Source organism: Labeo rohita, chromosome 18 (genome assembly GCF_022985175.1).
Source record: "Labeo rohita strain BAU-BD-2019 chromosome 18, IGBB_LRoh.1.0, whole genome shotgun sequence".
Taxonomy (NCBI): Eukaryota; Metazoa; Chordata; class Actinopteri; order Cypriniformes; family Cyprinidae; genus Labeo; species Labeo rohita.
The window spans coordinates 9,221,775-9,240,371 of NC_066886.1; the positions used below are offsets into that span (position 1 = coordinate 9,221,775).

An 18,597-nucleotide genomic window follows, 5' to 3' on the forward strand; every position below is an offset into this window, starting at 1 on the left:
ATTTGCAAGATGTACACAACTCATCTTGTGCAGGCCACATTTTGTGGGCACCTTTTTCTCAACATAGCTCTCTCACTTACTACTTTCTTGTGCATAGATATACAATACAAACACTTTTGTTTTTTGTTTTTACAAAATTTTTTGGACTTTTCCACACTGTTTTAAATGAGTCATGAAGCTTGTATTTGAATGTATTCGAATTTGACTCTCTTTCTAGAGTTAATACTATAGCGGGGTCACCTTTGACAGCAATTACTGTGTCTGTCGACAAGAAACTGATGCTTGGACTTCATTAAGTTAAGCAGGAACTGTTTGCAAACTGCAGTGTTCAAGTCATTTCACAGATGCTTAATTGGAACGACTAGATCTCTCCAGGACATCAGTGTTTTAAGTGTGTTTTTTGCTGTATGCTTCAGGTATCTGTCCTGTTTGAAGATGAATCACCCTTGAAGTCTCAGTGCTGTGGAGGACTGTAACATGTTTTCTCCTAGGACTTTCTTGTTTTAGCTTTATGCATTGTTCTTTGTGTCTCTCTGAGTTTTCAGCCCCTGCTGTGAAGAAGCATAGCATTATGCAGCCGTCACTACTCAAAGGCCTGAATCATAGCCTGTGAAAGTCAATGATTGCTCAATTTTGTGTTGGTTTATGCAATGCATTCACAGCGTTGCCACAAGGGGCAGTACAGCAACGTTAGCAAGTAACATTTTTTTGTCAGTTTTCTCTTTCAGGTCATTACCTCTTAATGTACATTTAAATGGTGGGAAGCAGCATTTAAAGAAGAAGTTCACTTCCAGAACTAAAACTGGCATATAGTTTACTCACCCCCTTGTCATCCAAGATGTTCATGTCTTTCTTAAGTCATAAAGAAATAGTTTTTTTGAGGAAAACATTTCAGTAATTATCTCCATATAGTGGACTTCAATGGTGCCCCCAAGTTTGAACTTCCAAAATGCAGTTTAAATGCAGTTTCAAAGGGCTCTAAACAATCCCAGCCGAGGAAGAAGGGTCTCATCTAGCGTATCAATCAGTCATTTTCGAAACAAATTAACAATTTATATACTTTTTAACCTCAAACGCTTGTCTTGTCTCATCTCTGCAATGCGCATGCATAGTCTTTGTAATGCGGGTCAATACAGTTAGGGTATGTCAAAAAAAACAGTTGGGGTATGTTTTCTTCTGCAACATCAAAATGTCCTACATCGCTGTTTTACCTTTTTTTTGTAAAGGGTGTTTGATCTTCTTTGTATGTTCACTTTGTAAACACCGGGTCAGTACTTCTGCAACGATGTAGGATGATTTTGAAATTGGGGAAGAAAACGAGTTGGGAGTTTTTCGACATAACCTAACTGTATTGACCGTTTTGAACCAGAAAAAAACACACAGACTTAGACAAGACAAGGTTAAAAAGTAAATAAATTGTCAATTTGTTTAAAAAATGACAGATCGTTTTGCTAGATAAGACCCTTCTTCCTCAGCTGGGATCATTTAGACCCATTTGAAGCTGCATTTAAACTGCATTTTGGAAGTTCAAACTGGGGGCACCATAGAAGTCCACTATATTGAGAACATTCCTGAAATTTTTTCCTCAAGAAACATAATTCTTATTGACTGAAGAAAAAATATATTTTTGTTCTGGAAGTGAACTTCTCCTTTAAGCTACACTGTAAAAAACAATTGAGTCAACTTAAAATAATTTGTTACTTGGCTGCCTTTAAAATTTTAATCAGAAAAAAAAAATTAAAAAGTTTAGTCAACTTGAAATGTTAAGTTGTGCTAAGTGACAACTTATATATTTGAGTTGATTCAACTTAAGAAAAATTTAAAGGAAGATGGGTAACAAGCCCAGTTAAGTTCAACAAACCACATTTTTAGGTAAGTCAACTCAAATATCTAAGTTGTGACTTAGTACAACTTAACATTTCAAGTTGACTAAACTTATTTGAGCTGACTGAACTTAAAAATTTAAGTTTTTATTTTAAGTTGACTCAACAAATTGTGGGTTTTTTTTGTTTGTTTGTTTTTGTTTGTTTTTTACAGTATAAAAGTGAAGGAACTAGTACTTGCATTTGCCTGTGTTCATTAGAGCCATGGCATTTGATTTTTTTAGAGACATTAAAGAGTTTTTAGGATCTAATATTGTGGTAGCATTGGATTCAGTTTTGCATGTCCATAATTGTCATCTGGGGCTGGTAAATCTGATGGTGGTTCATTTTACATCTCAAATTTCCTCTCCGAGTAGGTTAACTACAATAAATCACAATGTGTACAAGGTGAATGATTTAATATTCAATTAATTCAGCTTTTTATTTCAGATTAAATCACTTAAATGTCTTGACATTTTCTCACCTTGACATTATAAAATCCTTTTTTTTTCTAATTCGGACTAATTCTCAGTTATATATGCAGGGGTTTTACGCAACTCAATGAATGAGAATACAAACGAAGATATGTTGAAGAATATTGGTTACCAAACCATTTTGTGCCTATTGACTGCCATTTAAAATATCCTTTTAAAGGGATAGTTCACCCAAAAATAAAAATTCTGTTCAGTAATTGTTCACCTTCATGTTGTTCCAAACCTATAAGACCTCAATTCATCTTTGAAACACAAATTAAGATATTTTTGATGATATCCGAGAGCTTTCTGAAATGCAGCTGAAACGTTAGTAAGGATGAAAGAAGGTCTTACAGGTTTGGAACGACAAGAGGGTGAGTAATTAATTTTTGAGTGAACTATCACTTTAAGCATTGCATATTTCTAACAAGCACCCATTTCCTTCCTACTTTCTCTTCACAGACTAGCAAGATAAATAAGTCTATCTGTTGACCTCTTGGTTATTTTTCCACTGAGATGAGTATGGGCTGGCTGTTAGGTATCCATGTCTGTTCAGTGTCTCCTGGGTCCTGACTAAAAGCTAGTGATCCTGCGCTAAAAGGGAAGGAGAGGATGTTACAGTGCCATTTACACTTAGGCCATAGTTGAATGCATGCCCAACAGCGGAAGCAGACTGTCCCGTTGTACTCACTTTTCATGCATTAATGTTACCATAATGGTAACAAGCAGATATAAACATGTCAATTTGGTGTAAAAGTCAGTGTTTTATATGCGGCCAGCTGCAATTTCTATAAAAAATGAGCAGGGTAACGAGCTAAGACATTTATAAAAGTTATAATGGTTGCTACACTCTGATTTCTATAGTCTTCTTCTATAGTCTGATGCAGAGATGCTCTGGCAGATGGAGAACACAAAACTGCTGGTGCAGAACTACGGTAGTAAACCTTCCCTGACAGGATTCGCAGTCGCCTGCCATAAAGGACAGATCAAATGGACCGAGTGCAGCATCGGTCTCTGGGGAAGGAGGACACTGAAGAGATTGAACAGAATGAGAGCAGTGCAGTTAGATGAAAGGTGTGGGTGGGTGACCAGTGCCTCCAAAGGTCATGTGGGTGCAGTCGCAGGTTGTTGCAAGCGGATCCGTTTTTGTGTTAGATATATGTGAGTTGATCTGTGATCTCTTTCAGCAGACAACTCTTCGCAGCCTTTCTCAGCACATACAGCTTATCACAATCAAGTTCAGTGGGCACTCAGGAACACTGAGTGCGAAAGGCACTCAAAATCTTTCCAATGCAGGGCCTGGAATTGCAGACCCCAGTCATAAAAATGGAATTTACTGTGCAATGCAGGTTGTTATGGAATTTGGCGAAATTTGGATGAATAAATCTGAAGTATCTGAAGTGAAGATATGGAATAGTGACTGTGAATATTAAATGGCAAAAAACTGTTATTCATATGAGAAATATCTGCATCGGATACACATAGTAACTGAAAGGTATGGAAGCCAGTTTCCGCCACTGAATAAAAAATTTGGTAATTGCAAGGTAATTGCGAGTTCTTATCTTACAATTCTGACTTTTTTTTTATAAAGTCCAATTCTGAGGGGGAAAAAGACTGATATGTTCTCAGAATTGCGAGTTTATATCTCAGAATTGCAAGTTTCTATCTCACAATTTAGACTTTTTCTCAGCTTTTTGAGTTTAATTTTTCTTTGTAAGTTTACAGAATTGTAAGTTTACATCTCGAATTTCTCAAAATTGCGACTTTATTTCTCAGAATTGCAAGTTTCTATCTCACAATTTAGACTTTTTCTCAGCTTTTTGAGTTTAATTTTTCTTGCAATTGCGAGTTTATATCTCGCAATACTGACTTTATAACTCGCAACTCTGAGAAACTCTTGAGAAATAGTCAAAATTGTGACTTTATTTCTCAGAATTGCAAGTTTGTATCTGCAGTTTTGACTTTCTCAGATTTTCTCAGTTTAAATCTCACAATTCTAAGGCTTTTTCTCACAGTTGCGAGTTTATATCATGCAATACTGACTTCATAACTTACAACTGCGAGTTTATATTGCAATTTTGAGGGAAAAAGTCAGAATTGTAAGTTTACATCTCGAAATTCTGACTATTTGTCAAAATTGTGATTTGATTTCTCAGAATTGCGACTTGATTTCTCAGAATTGCGAGTTTCAATCTCACAATTTTGACGTTTTCTCCAAATTTTGAGTTGAAATTTCAGAATTCTGAGGTTTTTTTCTTGCAATTCTGACTTTATTTCTCAAAATTGCAACTTTTTTTTTTTAGAATTGCAAGTTTGTATCTTGCAATTCTGACTTTTTCCTCAGAATTTTGTGTTCTGTTTGTGAATTCTGACTTTATAACTCGCAATTGCGAGTTTATATCCCACATTTATGAAAAAAAAGTCAGAATTTTTTGTTGTTTTTTTAATTCAGTGGCAGAAATTTCCATTGAAAGGCCTTAACTACAACCCACCAAAATAAAAGTTTGTTTTTATTTGAAGAAATTATGACACAAATATATTCCGGTTTTACATTAAAATGTACTTCTCAAACTACTACTAATAAAATAATAATGTAGTTTATTAAAACCTTTTTTTTTTTAAGCTGAAAGTGTCTGTTATGCAGCACTTAGCAGCACAATCAGCACAATTACATTTCTAATCATTAATTTGATTAACAACATTTCTGATAATAAATGTGTATTAAATCATAAAACACAAAATCCAAAAAAAAAAAAAAAAAAAAAAAAAAAAAGAAAGAAAATAGACATCACAGAAATTCTGAAAAAAATAAATCCTTTAATGTGGCACTGCTATTGTATTGAATTCATTATTAAAAAGGGGGGAAAACACAAAACAGAATTTGGGAAAAAATAAAACTGGTTTCATAGTGTTCTACCAACTCACTCTCTCCTAACCATTCCTCCATTCCTTCATTACTATCCATTATAGGAGCATAAGGTGAGGAGAAGAGAACGAGTCTGTCTAGGTTAAAAATACGGAGTGCTTAGCAAGCGGGAGACGGAGAGGCAGGTGTTTAAAATTCTGAGTCCGTCTCGCTGTGTACTTTAGCTAGTGCAGAGCCGAGCCGTACCATCCCACCCTGCGCTTTATACTTCAGGTTTCTGGGCTAGGATGGATAGAGACAGAAAAAGAAGGAGAAACGTCTTGCTGTTTGACAAATTATTATTCAGGAGGAAAAACTGAGTGGAGTGCATTTTAGAGGATTACACAGATTAAAGCATCAGGCTAAAACTGGAAAACTGGATGTGCGTGTGTTGTTAGAAAGACTTGATGAGATAAAGAAAGAGACTTTAAAAAATAAGAAAGCAAGGTGACGTGAGCTGGAAGGCAAAGTCATTTCAGACACAGCGCAAGCTTTGCGTTTTGATTAGAGATTATGAAGACAAACATTTTTCTTTGGAATAATGTGTACTGATGCACAATAGGATCAGGAACACGTATTAAGAAAATAGATTTAGTTTTTGACTCCATAATGACTTTATTGTCTCAGTGTGAGTAAATGAAGAGCGAGTGCTTTTTTTTACATTTATTTAACATTTGATTAATACGTTTTTTTGTAGTATTCCCAGCTGTATCTGAAAAACGGAGAACTCTGTTCAGAGTTCCCACTGTCCTGGAAAATCTAAAAATAACAGGAACTTTCAAAAAGCATAAAACCTTGAAAGGTCACCGAAAAGTCAGACATTTTTCTAGTGAATATATTTTTTTCATAGTTATGAACCCACAAAAGACTGGGCTAGGAGGAAGTATTTTCAGTAGAGAAATCTCCCACCCTTAAGTCTTCTGACCTATAATTTCATTTTCTCTAGGAGTGTGTATGTGTGTGTGTTTGTATTTTCCAGGGAGTAAAATGGAGGTTGGTTGCCAGAAAGACCCAGACGCGAGTATATCTGATCATCTGTCATGTTCCTGTCCGTCTCTGCTCTGTGACTGTATTAGTGCACAGCAGACGGGTGAGGGTTTCTGGGTTACTGCGATGTAGCACAGAGAGTTCTTTCAACCTCCCAATCACTCCATCTCTGTCTCTCAATCCCTGGCAATGACCTGAAGGTCATTTTGACATACGCCTTCATCAGCACACACAACCTGGTAAATACCCAACATGACAGATTGAGCACGCTGTTACTGATTTTTCGCTTACTTTATCCTTTATGTCTTTGAAACAACGTTCAATCAGAATATTGAATAGAGAGCAGCCGGGGGAGGCGAGAGTACAGCGATTTAAATAAAAGCAATATGCTGACCTCGACAGTTTCCTGCCTGTGGTCTTTTTCTAGGAGCTCTGAATGACGTGGCATTATTGACTCTGCGCCAGGAAGTGTTTGACAACAAATATTTTGGCGAGAGAAAGTGAAAAAGAGTGGGACAGAATGAATAATGGATTTAGATGATGGAAAAGAGAGACTGGTCTGGGCTCATGCCTTATGCGTTAGAGCAGATGAGCAGCAATGGTGCGTTGGAGAAGACTTAAGCACATAACATTACATCACACTATACAGCTACTGTCTATACAGGACTACAGCAGCATGTTAAAGTAGTAGTTCACTTCCAGAATAAAAATGTACTCACCCTGATGTCATGTTCATGTCTTTCTTTCTTCAATCATAAAGAAATTATGCTTTTTGATGAAAACATTTCAGGAATTATCTTCATATGGTTGACTTCAATGGTTCCCGTGAGTTTGAACGTCCAAAATGCAGTTTCAGTGCAGCTTCAAAAGGCTCTAAATGATCCTAGCTAAGGAACAAGGGTCTTATCTAGCGAAACGATTGGTTATTTTCTAAAAAAAAAATGTATATACTTTTTAATGTCAAATACTCGTCTTGTCTAGCTCTGTGATGCACATGCGTAATCTGTGTAATCCGGGTCAATACAGTCAGGGTAGGTCGAAAAACCCGTCTCATTTTCTCCTCCAACTTTAAAATCATCCTACATCGCTGTTTTACCTTTTTTTGTAAAGGGTGTTTGACCTTATTTACATGTTTTGGGAGTTTTTTCGACATACCCCAACTGTATTGACCTGGATTACACAGAGTGCACATGTGCATGGCAGAGCTAGACAAGACGAGCATTTGAGGTTAAAAAGTATATACATTTTTATTTTTTTTTAAAAATGACTTCTCGTTTCTCTAGATAAGACCGTTCTTCCTCGGCTGGGATCGTTTAGAGCCCTTTGAAGCTGTGTTTAGACTGCATTTTGGACGTTCAAACTCATGGGCACCATTGAAGTCAACTATATGGAGAAAATTCCTGAAATGTTTTCCTCAATAAACATAATTTCTTTACAACTGAAGAAAGAAAGGCATGAACATCTTGGATGACAACAGGGTGAGTACATCTGTAAAGTTTTGTTCTGGAAGTGAACTACTCCTTTAAACATCCATTTACCTCTGTTTTGTTGTTTTGATGTTTTTTGGGCATCAGTCATCACTCTTGCCAGTAGAAGGAGTTCTGAAAGAGTCCTCAGGCTCATATTTTATCACTTGTTTGACAAAGTCACAAGCTCAAAAACATCAAAGACAGGACATCAGTCTTAAAACGTCTGTTAGCTTTGTGATATCTGCTTTCCTCCTAGTCTCACTTCACTCTCTGTCTCTCTGTGCTTAAGTTCTTAAAATGATCTAGAATTTCCTTGTACTACCAACACACATATATATTTACATATGTAGACACATACAGTGCCCTCCACTAATATTGCATCCTGATCGCATTTACCCCGTGGGAACTTTTTCACAAGATGCGAAACACATACTGACATATACCTTTCATGACATTTTCGATGTGAACAGATGAATGTACATATGGTACGTTTTATGTGACGTTGGTTTTGTACAGTACATGTCACAGCAGTTCTGACTTGAAATGTACATTGAGTGGTGCTATAACTCTAATGCTCTGTGACATTTTAAAATAAAGTACCATCTGCACTACACCTAAACCTACCCGATAGTATGAACAAAAGCAAATATGATGTAAAAACACAATTTCAAGCATGCCGTTTTAGCTTGTTTTTCAATCGCTCATCATTTAGTTCTTTCATCATGAGTCATGTTTTTCACAGGATTCATACCCAAGGATTTTGCATCCCAAGTCCAATTCCGTGCCGGCTGTGCTACCGGGCAAGCTTTTTATGTTCAGAAAGCGAAACATATGGAGCTGTAATCTGTGTACGAAAACGATTACAAGTGCTCGCTGTTTTACCGCATCTAGTGTTAATTTCTTTTGGAAACTGCAGTGATATAGACTTATTGGTACGTATTTGGCATCTTGTGAAAAAATTTCCCACAGGTATGTTTTCATTATGAGATCAGGTAGAATATTGGCACCTTTGGTAAATATGAGTAAAGCCAGCTGTGTGCTCTTTTTTCCATATAGTTATTTTTATGGGCTTTTGTGTATTTTTGTAGATGGAACAGTTCAGAGATGACAGGGATGAGGGGAGAGGGGAGCAGGATCGGCAAAAGACCTTGAGACAGAATTCGAACTCGGGTCGCTGTGAGTGCAGTTGAGCTGTATGTCGATGCACTGACCACAAGGCTATTGGCACCAACAACAAATTCACAAAATTCTGACATTTCATTAAAGTAAAACAATTGAAAGTAGGGAAATGTTTTGGCCACAATTATTTGCACCCTTAGAAATTCTTAGGAGTAGAGTATTTCTGAAGTATATTCCCATTCATATTTACATTTTCTACATTTTTACAAAAACAAACTCCAATATATTCAGTTGTCAGACTCCACTGGAACTTCAAACGGGACTTGCTTCTATGGTCAAATGGTCAGAAACTAAAAAATAGCTTTTTGGCAGCAAACCAGCCAGACGGTTTGGTGCAAACAGGGATAAAAAGTACCCCACGTCCACGATTAAAACTGAGCATAAAATGAAGCTTCTGACATGGCCATCCCAGTTCCCTGTCCTGAATCCTACACTCTTAAAAATAAAGGTTCTTTATTAGCATTGATGGTTTTCATTAAGAACCTTGAACATCCATGGAACCTTTCAAATGCAGAAAAGGTTCTATGTGGTTGAAAAAGATCTTTTAGATTTTTAAAAGGTTGTTTAAAATGGTTGTTTTTACTATTCGCTAAAAGGTTCTTTGGGGAACCAAAATTGCTTCTTCTATGGCATCATTGCAGAAACACCCTTTTGGAACCTTTATTTTTAAGAGTGTATACAAAATGAGTGGGGTGAACTGAAGAAAAGAAGCACTAACATGGGCCTGTGAATCTGAAGTATCTGGAGAGATTCTGTATGAAGGAATGGTCTCTGATTTCTTGTCAGGTGTTCTCCAAACTCATCAGGCATGATATGAGAAAACTCAGAGCTGTTATTTTCGTAAAAGGACATTGTGGCCAATGTGAACTAGAGAAAAAACATGTATTTCATAATGAGATTTTCCCCCCACTTTCCATTGTTTTACTTCAATGATAGGTTAGAATTTTGTTTTTGTTTTTTTTAATGAAAGATCAAAAGGGTAAACAATACACATTAATTTCCACAGCTGTCTATTTGATTTAGTTTGTTTTTTTAAATGGATGAGTTGGAATAAAAGTGGACAGATGTGCCCACCATACACTTCCAGATGCACCTCATGGTGTCAAACGTGTAAAAAAATTGACGGCTTTGATTAATCTAAAAGGTAAGATTTAACACAGTTTTCATATTCAGTTCCCTTGAGTAATATAAAATTTTGCCCAAGGCCCTTTAGGGCCCTAAAATCTGAAAATTTAGAAACCCAGTTGCAAGTGTTTTCCATAACTTAATTTGAATCTTTCTATAAAAGCTTGAATATTACATGTTGAAAGTAATATAGTTTTTGGTTTTCCTTATGCTATATGTGCCATACTTATGCATTTAGGGCTAGATGCCTGCTGCGGTTTCGTTCCTCATAAATAATATTTTTTGATGAATATCTGATGCATTTCCATGAAAATACAAGATGTGAAAATGTTTGGAGGTCTGAGTTCAAATTGGAATTTTAGAAAACAGCTGACCCAAGGGGTTTGTTTTTAGTGTGTTTACATGTATAAAGTGTTGAGTTCTGTACGGTAATATATTTGGTGGTGTTTATCAGATCCAGTAGTAGTGTACAGTCAGATGAAAGAATCTCTGTTTGTGTGTGTGTGTGTGTGTGTGTGTGTGTGTGTTTTTTCAATTATTTAACTCTCTGTCCAACCCCTCGTCTCTTCCTGACATCCCCGTTCCCGGGTCCCCATATCTCATTCACTAAGCAGCTCACAGATCGGATTATCCCGACTACGTTTCGTTTTCAATACATCCATTTCTGCATTCTCAGACCCTCCCTCTAGATTCAAACAGCCAGCCAGACCACCTAACATTCAATCAGACACTCATACTGGAAAGATGGCTGTCAGTTTGTATAATCTGTTTAGTGCTAATGAAGACCGCAGTGTGCTGGCAAGTCTAGGATAGTAGTTTTGTGTTTGGTTGCTTCATGTTTTGCTCTGGGACTGCGGCAGTTGAGTTGAGCCAAACCTATTCCAACCATCCTATTGATTTTAATTTGTCATTATACTCTGCTATTCACCCAGAATGCATCTGAATCCCATGTGTAAGGTACTGCTATTTAAAACTAAATGATTTGAGCACAAAATCACGCTCTTTGAATTATTAAGGCAAGATGCTAAAGTTGAATATGGTGTAAGTTTAAAAGTTAACAATACTTTCCCCTAAATATTTAACATCTAATCCTTCTGCTGCTTAGATTTCAAGGCTAAAAGCACAAAAAGCATCACTTTTTTGTTTTATTTTGATTATTTGTGCAGCCCTACTGCTGTGATCTCAGAACCCCTGGTGTAGGTCTTCATGGTAAGCTGCTCATCAGCTCTGTAGGTGATTTCCAAATGTATACAGGCTGTATAGATGCTAGGGCTGCGGTTGATTGGTTTTGGGCACAAAGGAGGGGGGATGTCATTGACATTTCTAGTGGCAGCGCAGAGATAAGGTCACCCTAAGTGCATTAGCACTGAGAAATTGACAATCACCCTGACGAGTTGCAAATTGTTATCCTTCTTTAACATGCATAATGTCTGCAGCTGCAGTCACAACCACTTCACTCCGCCGCAGGGAGATGAGGAGCAAAAGTCTGAGAAATGAGATGAAAAGAAGGTGGTGGAGAAGAATGAGGGAATGAGAATGACTGAGAACCGGGAGAGTGACAGAAAGGGAGTGAGTGAGAAATGGGACAGTGTGCGTGCTGGACGAAGAGGGACAATTTGTGTGCTGAGCATTTAAAATTGCTGAATTTACACAAATGAATCACCTCAGAGCTGCTGCGGTTTGATAATACGTCCTCTCTAACTGCAAGTCTGTTGCTCCTGTTGAAAGCTTGAGAATTTACAAAGGCTTTTCAGACTTTTTAGGCAGGCAAAAGCATGAATGAGTTTTGAAAGTTTTTGAAAGATGTAAGAGTGGATAGGAAAAGCAAGGAAACCTGTCTGCACTATTTTAGTTTTTACTAAGGCATTGTTTAAATCTTGGTTCTGATTGTTTCAAGGTCATGTGTTTCTACTGCATTGCTATGTAATAGTTCACAAGTTTGCACTTGAAACTAGATATTTCCTGGTTGTTTTGCTTACAATTTATTTGTTTTTTTATTTAATATATAATTTTTAGAGTACAACAGTATAAAACGCATGCATTAGAGATTTTATTATCCTATATATTCCTCCTTTTTTGGCTGTTAAATATTATACAAAAATTTACAGATAATTTACTCACCCCTTTGTTATTCAAGATGTTCATGTCTTTGTTTCTTCAGTCATAAGGAAATTATGTTTCTTGAGAAAAACATTTCAGGAATGATCTCCATATAGTGGACTTCAATGGTGCCCCCCAATTCTGAACTTCCAAAATGCAGTTTAAATGCAAATTCAAACGTCTCTAAACGATCCCAGCCGAGGAACAAGGTTCTTATCTAGCGAAACAATCGGTTATTTTTGAAACAAATTGACAATTTACATGCTTTTTAACCTCAAATGCTCATCTTGTTTATTCTCTGCAAAGTGCATGCAAACTCTAATCTGGGTCAATACGGTTACTGTAGGGTAGGTCGAAAAACTCCCATCTCATTTTCTTCTCCAACTTCAAAATCTGTAGAATTGCTTTTTCACTGTAAACAAAACAACCAGTAAATCTCTAAGTCACCTATTATCATTGACCTCAAGTATGGCTTATCATTTGAAACATGTAAGTAGTAGCAACTTTACACAGCCACTCAATCTAATGTTAACCTAGAAAAATGTGTGCTATTGAAGTGTCTGTGCAGAGTGTAGAAGCTGAATAGTAACGCGCTTAATACATGACATATTGAGGCACCGGTGCGGTCACTTGCTCTTAAAATACTCCGTCATTTTTGCTCATTCAGATAAGAGTAATACATCTTTCGAATCTGTAAAGACTCTACGTTTATTTGTGTGCACTTACAACAGGGGTGTCCAAACTCAGTCCTGGAGGGCCAGTGTCCTGCAAAGTTTAGCTCCAACCCTAATTAAACACACCTGAACCAGCTAATCAAGCTCACACTAAGCAAACTAGAAACTTCCAGGCAGGTGTGTTGAGGCAAGTCGGAACCAAACTCTGCAGGACATCGGCCCTTCACGACCAAGTTTGGACTCCGCTGACTTACAATAACAACAAAACATTGCGCTTTTGTAACATTATGAAAGCAAACAGGATGTGCTTTCTAAACCAAATGGAAAACAAATATGCTGAGATTATGTAATCTGTATGAAACATGCACATCCACTACTGCAGAGATGACGAGTCAGTGTCGCCGACTTCATCAAGCTGAAAACAAAGAAAGCACTGGTTTATCAATAAAATGTTAATACAACCTCCTTGTTGATTTTCCCTGACGCATTCATAATCATTACTCATGCCGATGTGCTGTGGCAAGTTTTATGTGTGTGCTTGACTGCTGACTAGGCTATGTAGGCAGTTAAAGGCTCATTATTGTAGTTCAAATTGTTTATTAATAAACATGCGATTAGTCAACTAATGCTTAAAATGAATGACTACTAGTCGAACAGAAAAATCTTTAGGCATAAAATGGTCCATGTGATATCAGTGGTTCAACCGTAATGAAGCTACGAGAATACTTTTTGTGTGCAAAGAAAACAAAAATAATGACTTTCTTCAACAATCTCTTCTCTTCGGTGTCAGTCTTTGACCTGAACAAAGGTCTTACGGGTTTGGAATGACATGAACAGAATTTTCATTTTTGGGTGAACTGCCCCTTTAAAATATTTTGCCATTTATTACTTTTCCACAGGAAGTGGAAAAGTGTCAATATCAGTAAAAAAAAATAGTCAAACTAAGTATTGATCTCCACTAATACAATGTCTTGAGGTAAACACATTAAGACCATGTACATGTTCTACACACAAAGTCCATCATCAGTTATTCCTTAGGTCATAGATCATAGATCTTACTGATCCATTCTAAACATTTGCTGAGATGTAATCTTTTTTCTTTGACAGTTCACATTTGTTTATAAATTACACATACCTGCATTATTGTGAACAGTCAGCTGACCTTAAAGTACCTGTGACTGAGCATGTACAGAAACAAAAACAGCATCACGTTTTACCAGCATATGCACATAACAACATCAAAACGGTTACATCTGCAAGGGCCTTCAAGTGACTGCATACTGAACAGCTAATTTGCTAACATGGCATGACTGATACATTCCCTCGAGCTTCGCTTGAACGAATGCATCTCACCAAATATTAATTAAATCTGCTATCTCAGCATCTTTCCACTGATTCTGCTTGCTCCTCCTTCGGTTTTTAAGATCTTAGTGAGGCGCTTACTAGAGCTGAATGATAACGACATGACAAAACGGTGTGATGATACTATATGCACAAGGGATAGTTCACCCAAAAATGAAAATTCTGTCATTAATTACTTACCGTCATGTCGTTCTGAACCTTAAGATCGTTGTTCATCTTCGGAACAAAAATTAATATATTTTTGATGAAATCCAAAAGAGCTTTCTGACCCTGCATAGACAGCAATGCAACTGACACATTCAAGGATCAGAAAGGTAGTAAGGACATCATTAAAATAGTCCATGTGACATCAATGGTTCAACCGTAATGTTAAGAAGCTTTTTGTTTTCTTTGTGCACAAAAAGTATTCTCGTAGCTTCATAAAATTAAGGTTTAACCACTGATGTCACTTGGACTATTTTATCAGAGTCCTTACTACCTTTCTGGGCCTTAAATGTGTCAGTTACATTGCTGTCTGTGCAGGGTCAGAAAGCTATTGGATTAAATCAAAAGTATCTTAATTTGTGTTCTGAAGACGAACGAAGGTCTTACAGGTTTGGAACAACATGAGGGTAAGTAATTAATGCCAAAATTTTCATTTTGGGGTGAACTAGCCCTTTAACAGAATGTGTTATTTCAGATCTGGTTGCATCAGATATGTGTCGTTTCAAGGATCACATCTAGAGTCATGTCACATGAAGGAAAAATCAAATGTGGGTCACTTCCAGCATGTCACCTGAATAAGAGGGGTTTAATTCAGACATTTCAAGGTCAAAGTGGTCTGGTTTGTCTTTTCTGTAAGCCCTCCTTCTCCCAACGCCTCAATTTGACCTCTGACTCTGGCTAATTAACTGATACAGCTTGACTTATCGGTTTGTGTGACTTGAATGCTAAAAGTAAACATTGAGTTTTTTCTGAAAAACCCTATCTGCCCTCTCCTTATCTTATTTATTTCCCTTCCCCCCTTTTTTTGTATTACTGACCAGCTTTTACTCTCTATTTTAAACCTCCCTTTCACAAACATTTTTCTGTTCTAACTTCTAATATGTTTACCCTATGCATTGATTTTAAATTTAGATGCAGACCGTTTTACTGAAAATAATTGAATTGAAAATAAATTAGTTTTTCACTCTCTCTCCCTCTGCAGGGTGTGTGCTCCCAGAAATGCCAACACATGTTCATCATTGAGACGGTTTGTGTGGCCTGGTTTTCCCTGGAGTTTGTGCTACGATTCGTGCAGGCGCGCAGCAAGCTGGAGTTCCTCCGTGGACCCTTGAACATCATCGATGCCATGGCCATCCTGCCCTACTACGTGTCTCTGATAGTGGACGAGAACCCCACCAGTGAACATGAGCGACCCTCTGGAGGTAAGGGCTACCTGGACAAGCTCGGGTTGGTACTGCGGATCCTACGTGCTCTTCGGATCCTGTACGTGATGCGGCTGGCCCGCCACTCTCTGGGCTTACAGACGCTGGGGTTGACGGTGAGGCGAAGCACACGCGAGTTCGGCCTGCTGCTGCTGTTTCTCTGCGTAGCCGTGACGCTCTTTTCGCCTCTGGTGCACCTGGCGGAAAGCGAGCTGACTGGAGCACAGGACTTCAGTAGCATTCCCGCCTCTTACTGGTGGGCGATCATCTCTATGACCACAGTGGGTTATGGAGATATGGTACCTAGGAGCATACCTGGTCAGGTGGTGGCGCTCAGCAGCATCCTGAGTGGGATCCTAATAATGGCCTTCCCGGCCACTTCCATCTTTCATATGTTTTCCCGCTCCTACCAGGAGCTGAAACAGGAGCACGACAGGCTGTTTAAAGAGGAGTGTGCGGCAGCCGCAGCTGCCACCGCAGGAACCGAGGACGAGCAGGATGGAGGATGGGTGGCCTTTCCTCCTCCCAGACTAGTTCTAACTCCAGACACAGAGACGCCGGGCTCCTACGAAGACGTTTCTCTTCTCGGGAATGGCGGAGAGACTTCTGGGAATAACAAGCACCTGTTACCAGCTGGAGCCTTTTAAAGAGATGCACATGCATTGTACTCTTCTAGATCAAACTTATTCTTCCAAGCCCTCATACTGAATTTTCATAGACGACTCTGTCTAAAGAGTTCAAGGGCATTGAAGCTATTTTGTCTTCCATCAGCTACAAGCTGATCATTAAAGTACTGTTTCCTTCATATTCACACTGTGGACTTGTCAGAATTAGCACTTCATGAAAATCCATGCAATAGAAATAAATAAAGCTATATAGTTTAACTTTAACGCCTTGTTAGACACACAGGAGATACATTTAGGTTCCTCAAATTGACTCTGCATTTTTGAAACAAATCCAAAGATGTGCTTTATTGTTGACTCTTTCAGATTCAAAAATTGCTCTTCCAGAAAACGTGCACATAAAATTTCCCAGCACCAGTTTGGGACAGACATGCTCTTGTACAGCTCCAAATAAAACAGCAGTAATCTCAATGTCATGTTCTTTTTTTAGGGTTCATAGAAGGATTTTCTAATCCTCTTCTTTGAAGCGCTTAATCATTAGACAGTCACCCTGTTCTCTTCTTTTCATTTTACGAAACAGCACATGTGCCCCTACCATCTGCCAGCTTTGACATGCAGCAGTTACAGAATGATGAGTCTATGATTGTTTTGGTTTTTATTGCTAGAGTTGAGATTCAGCCATGTTGTGACCAGTGTTGGGCATGTTACTTTTTTAAAAAAGTAATCAGTTACTAGTTACTTTTCACAAATGTGACCCTGGACCACAAAACCAGTCATATGGGTACATTTTTCAAAATTGAGCTTTATACAACATCTGAAAGCTGAATAAATAAGCTTACCATTGATGTATGGTTTGTTAGGATAGAACAATATTTGGTCGAGATACAACTATTTCAGTATATGGAACCTAAGGATGCAAAAAAAATCTAAATATTGAGAAAACCGCCTTTAAAGTAGTGCAAATTAAGTTCTTTGAAATGCATATTACTAATCAAAAATTAAGTTTTGATATATTTACAGTAGGAAATTTACAAAATATCTTCATGGAACATGATCTATACTTAATTTTTCTAATGATTTTTGGCATAAAAGAAAAATCTATAATTTTGACCCATTCAATGTATTTTTGGCTATTGCTACAAATATACCCCAGCAACTTAAAACTGGTTTTGTGGTCCAGGGTCATAACTGAGATAAATTATTATAAAAGTAACTAATTACCAGGGAAAGTAACTATTGTGAAAGTAACCTCAACAAGGTCAATCTAGTTTACATTGTCTTCATCGTTTCTTGCTGATTTCCCCACAGGAGAGTCTCTTGCCCCCAGGTGAAGAGCTTCTCTGTATAAGGTCAAAAAATTGTCCCACTGCCCAATGCTTGCAGCTGGTTGAGGGTAAGAATCTCAATGAGTCTGGGAATTAAACATGCAATAAATTCATAGAGATAGAAAGTCCTTCCGGAGTCAGACTCTGTGACGGACATTGCTTTGTCAACAAATTTGCACCTCTAATCCAATTATTCATTCATGTTGCATCAGATGTTCCATAAACGGCCTTGCTGCCGCACCGAAAGTCCCAGAAGACTGAGTCATGGATTGAAAAAGGTACAGAGGAAAATGAGCGGCTTTGATGGACCAATCAAATTACACGTGTAGCTTTTCCCTGGATTAACCAGCTGGTTGAATCATTAAATGGACATCAGCTTGTTCTTGATGTAAAGGTTAAACCTGTTTATCACTTGTTTTTCTTTCATGATAGACACAAGCAGAGCCAGGTTCAGGTCTCAGATGGTGCAGGGGCATCTCAGTCCACTAGTAAGTACCCAGATAGTCAGCAATTTCTGTCAAATCATTATGATTATACTAGAAGTTTCATCTTTATTCTCATGAAAACTGCTGCAGTAAAGCTAAACAAATGCCAGCAAATGATAAATTGTGACCCTGGACCCCAAAACCAGTCATAAAGGTCAATTTTTTGAAACTGAGATTTATACATCATCTGAAAGCTGAATAAATAAACTTTCCATTGATGTTTGGTAGCATAGGAGAGTATTTGGCAGAGATACAATTATTTGAAAATCTGGAATCTGAGGGTTCAAAAAAATCAAAATACTAAGAAAAAACCTTAGAAGTTGTCCAAATTAACTTCTTAGCAATGTATACTACTAATCAAAAATTAAGTTTTGAAACATTTATGGTAGGAAATGTACAAAATATCTTCATGGAACATGATCTTTACTTTATATCCTAATGATTTATGGCATAAATAAAACTTGATAATTTTGACCCATACTGTGTATTTTTGACTACTGTTACAAATATACCCATGCTACTTAAGACTGGTTTTGTGGTCACAATTGTGTTGCAGGTCATTAAGTCATTGGTGCCCCAGTGTTTAATGCTTAAATTCAAGTTCACGTTACACTAATCCTTA

The 18,597-nt window shown here is 37.5% G+C and overlaps 1 protein-coding gene across 3 annotated transcripts in view; it reads left to right on the forward strand.

The window, feature by feature from the left end:
• The window catches only part of kcng4a (potassium voltage-gated channel, subfamily G, member 4a), a 36,081-nt gene extending 17,632 nt beyond the window's left edge, over positions 1 to 18,449 (forward strand). Inside the window, exons 3-5 of one of the 3 annotated variants that reach the window (XR_007829686.1) lie at positions 15,323 to 17,558; positions 17,703 to 17,768; positions 17,923 to 18,449. Coding sequence is in view for 1 of the 3 variants with exons in the window: in XM_051134937.1 (XP_050990894.1) it covers positions 15,323 to 16,189 (867 nt within the window). In the remaining 2 variants the exon portion in view is untranslated. Of the gene's footprint in view, positions 1 to 15,322 lie in introns of all 3 variants that reach the window. The other 2 variants (XR_007829685.1, XM_051134937.1) reach the window with 2 other exon arrangements.
• Positions 18,450 to 18,597: the final 148 nt, after the last annotated feature.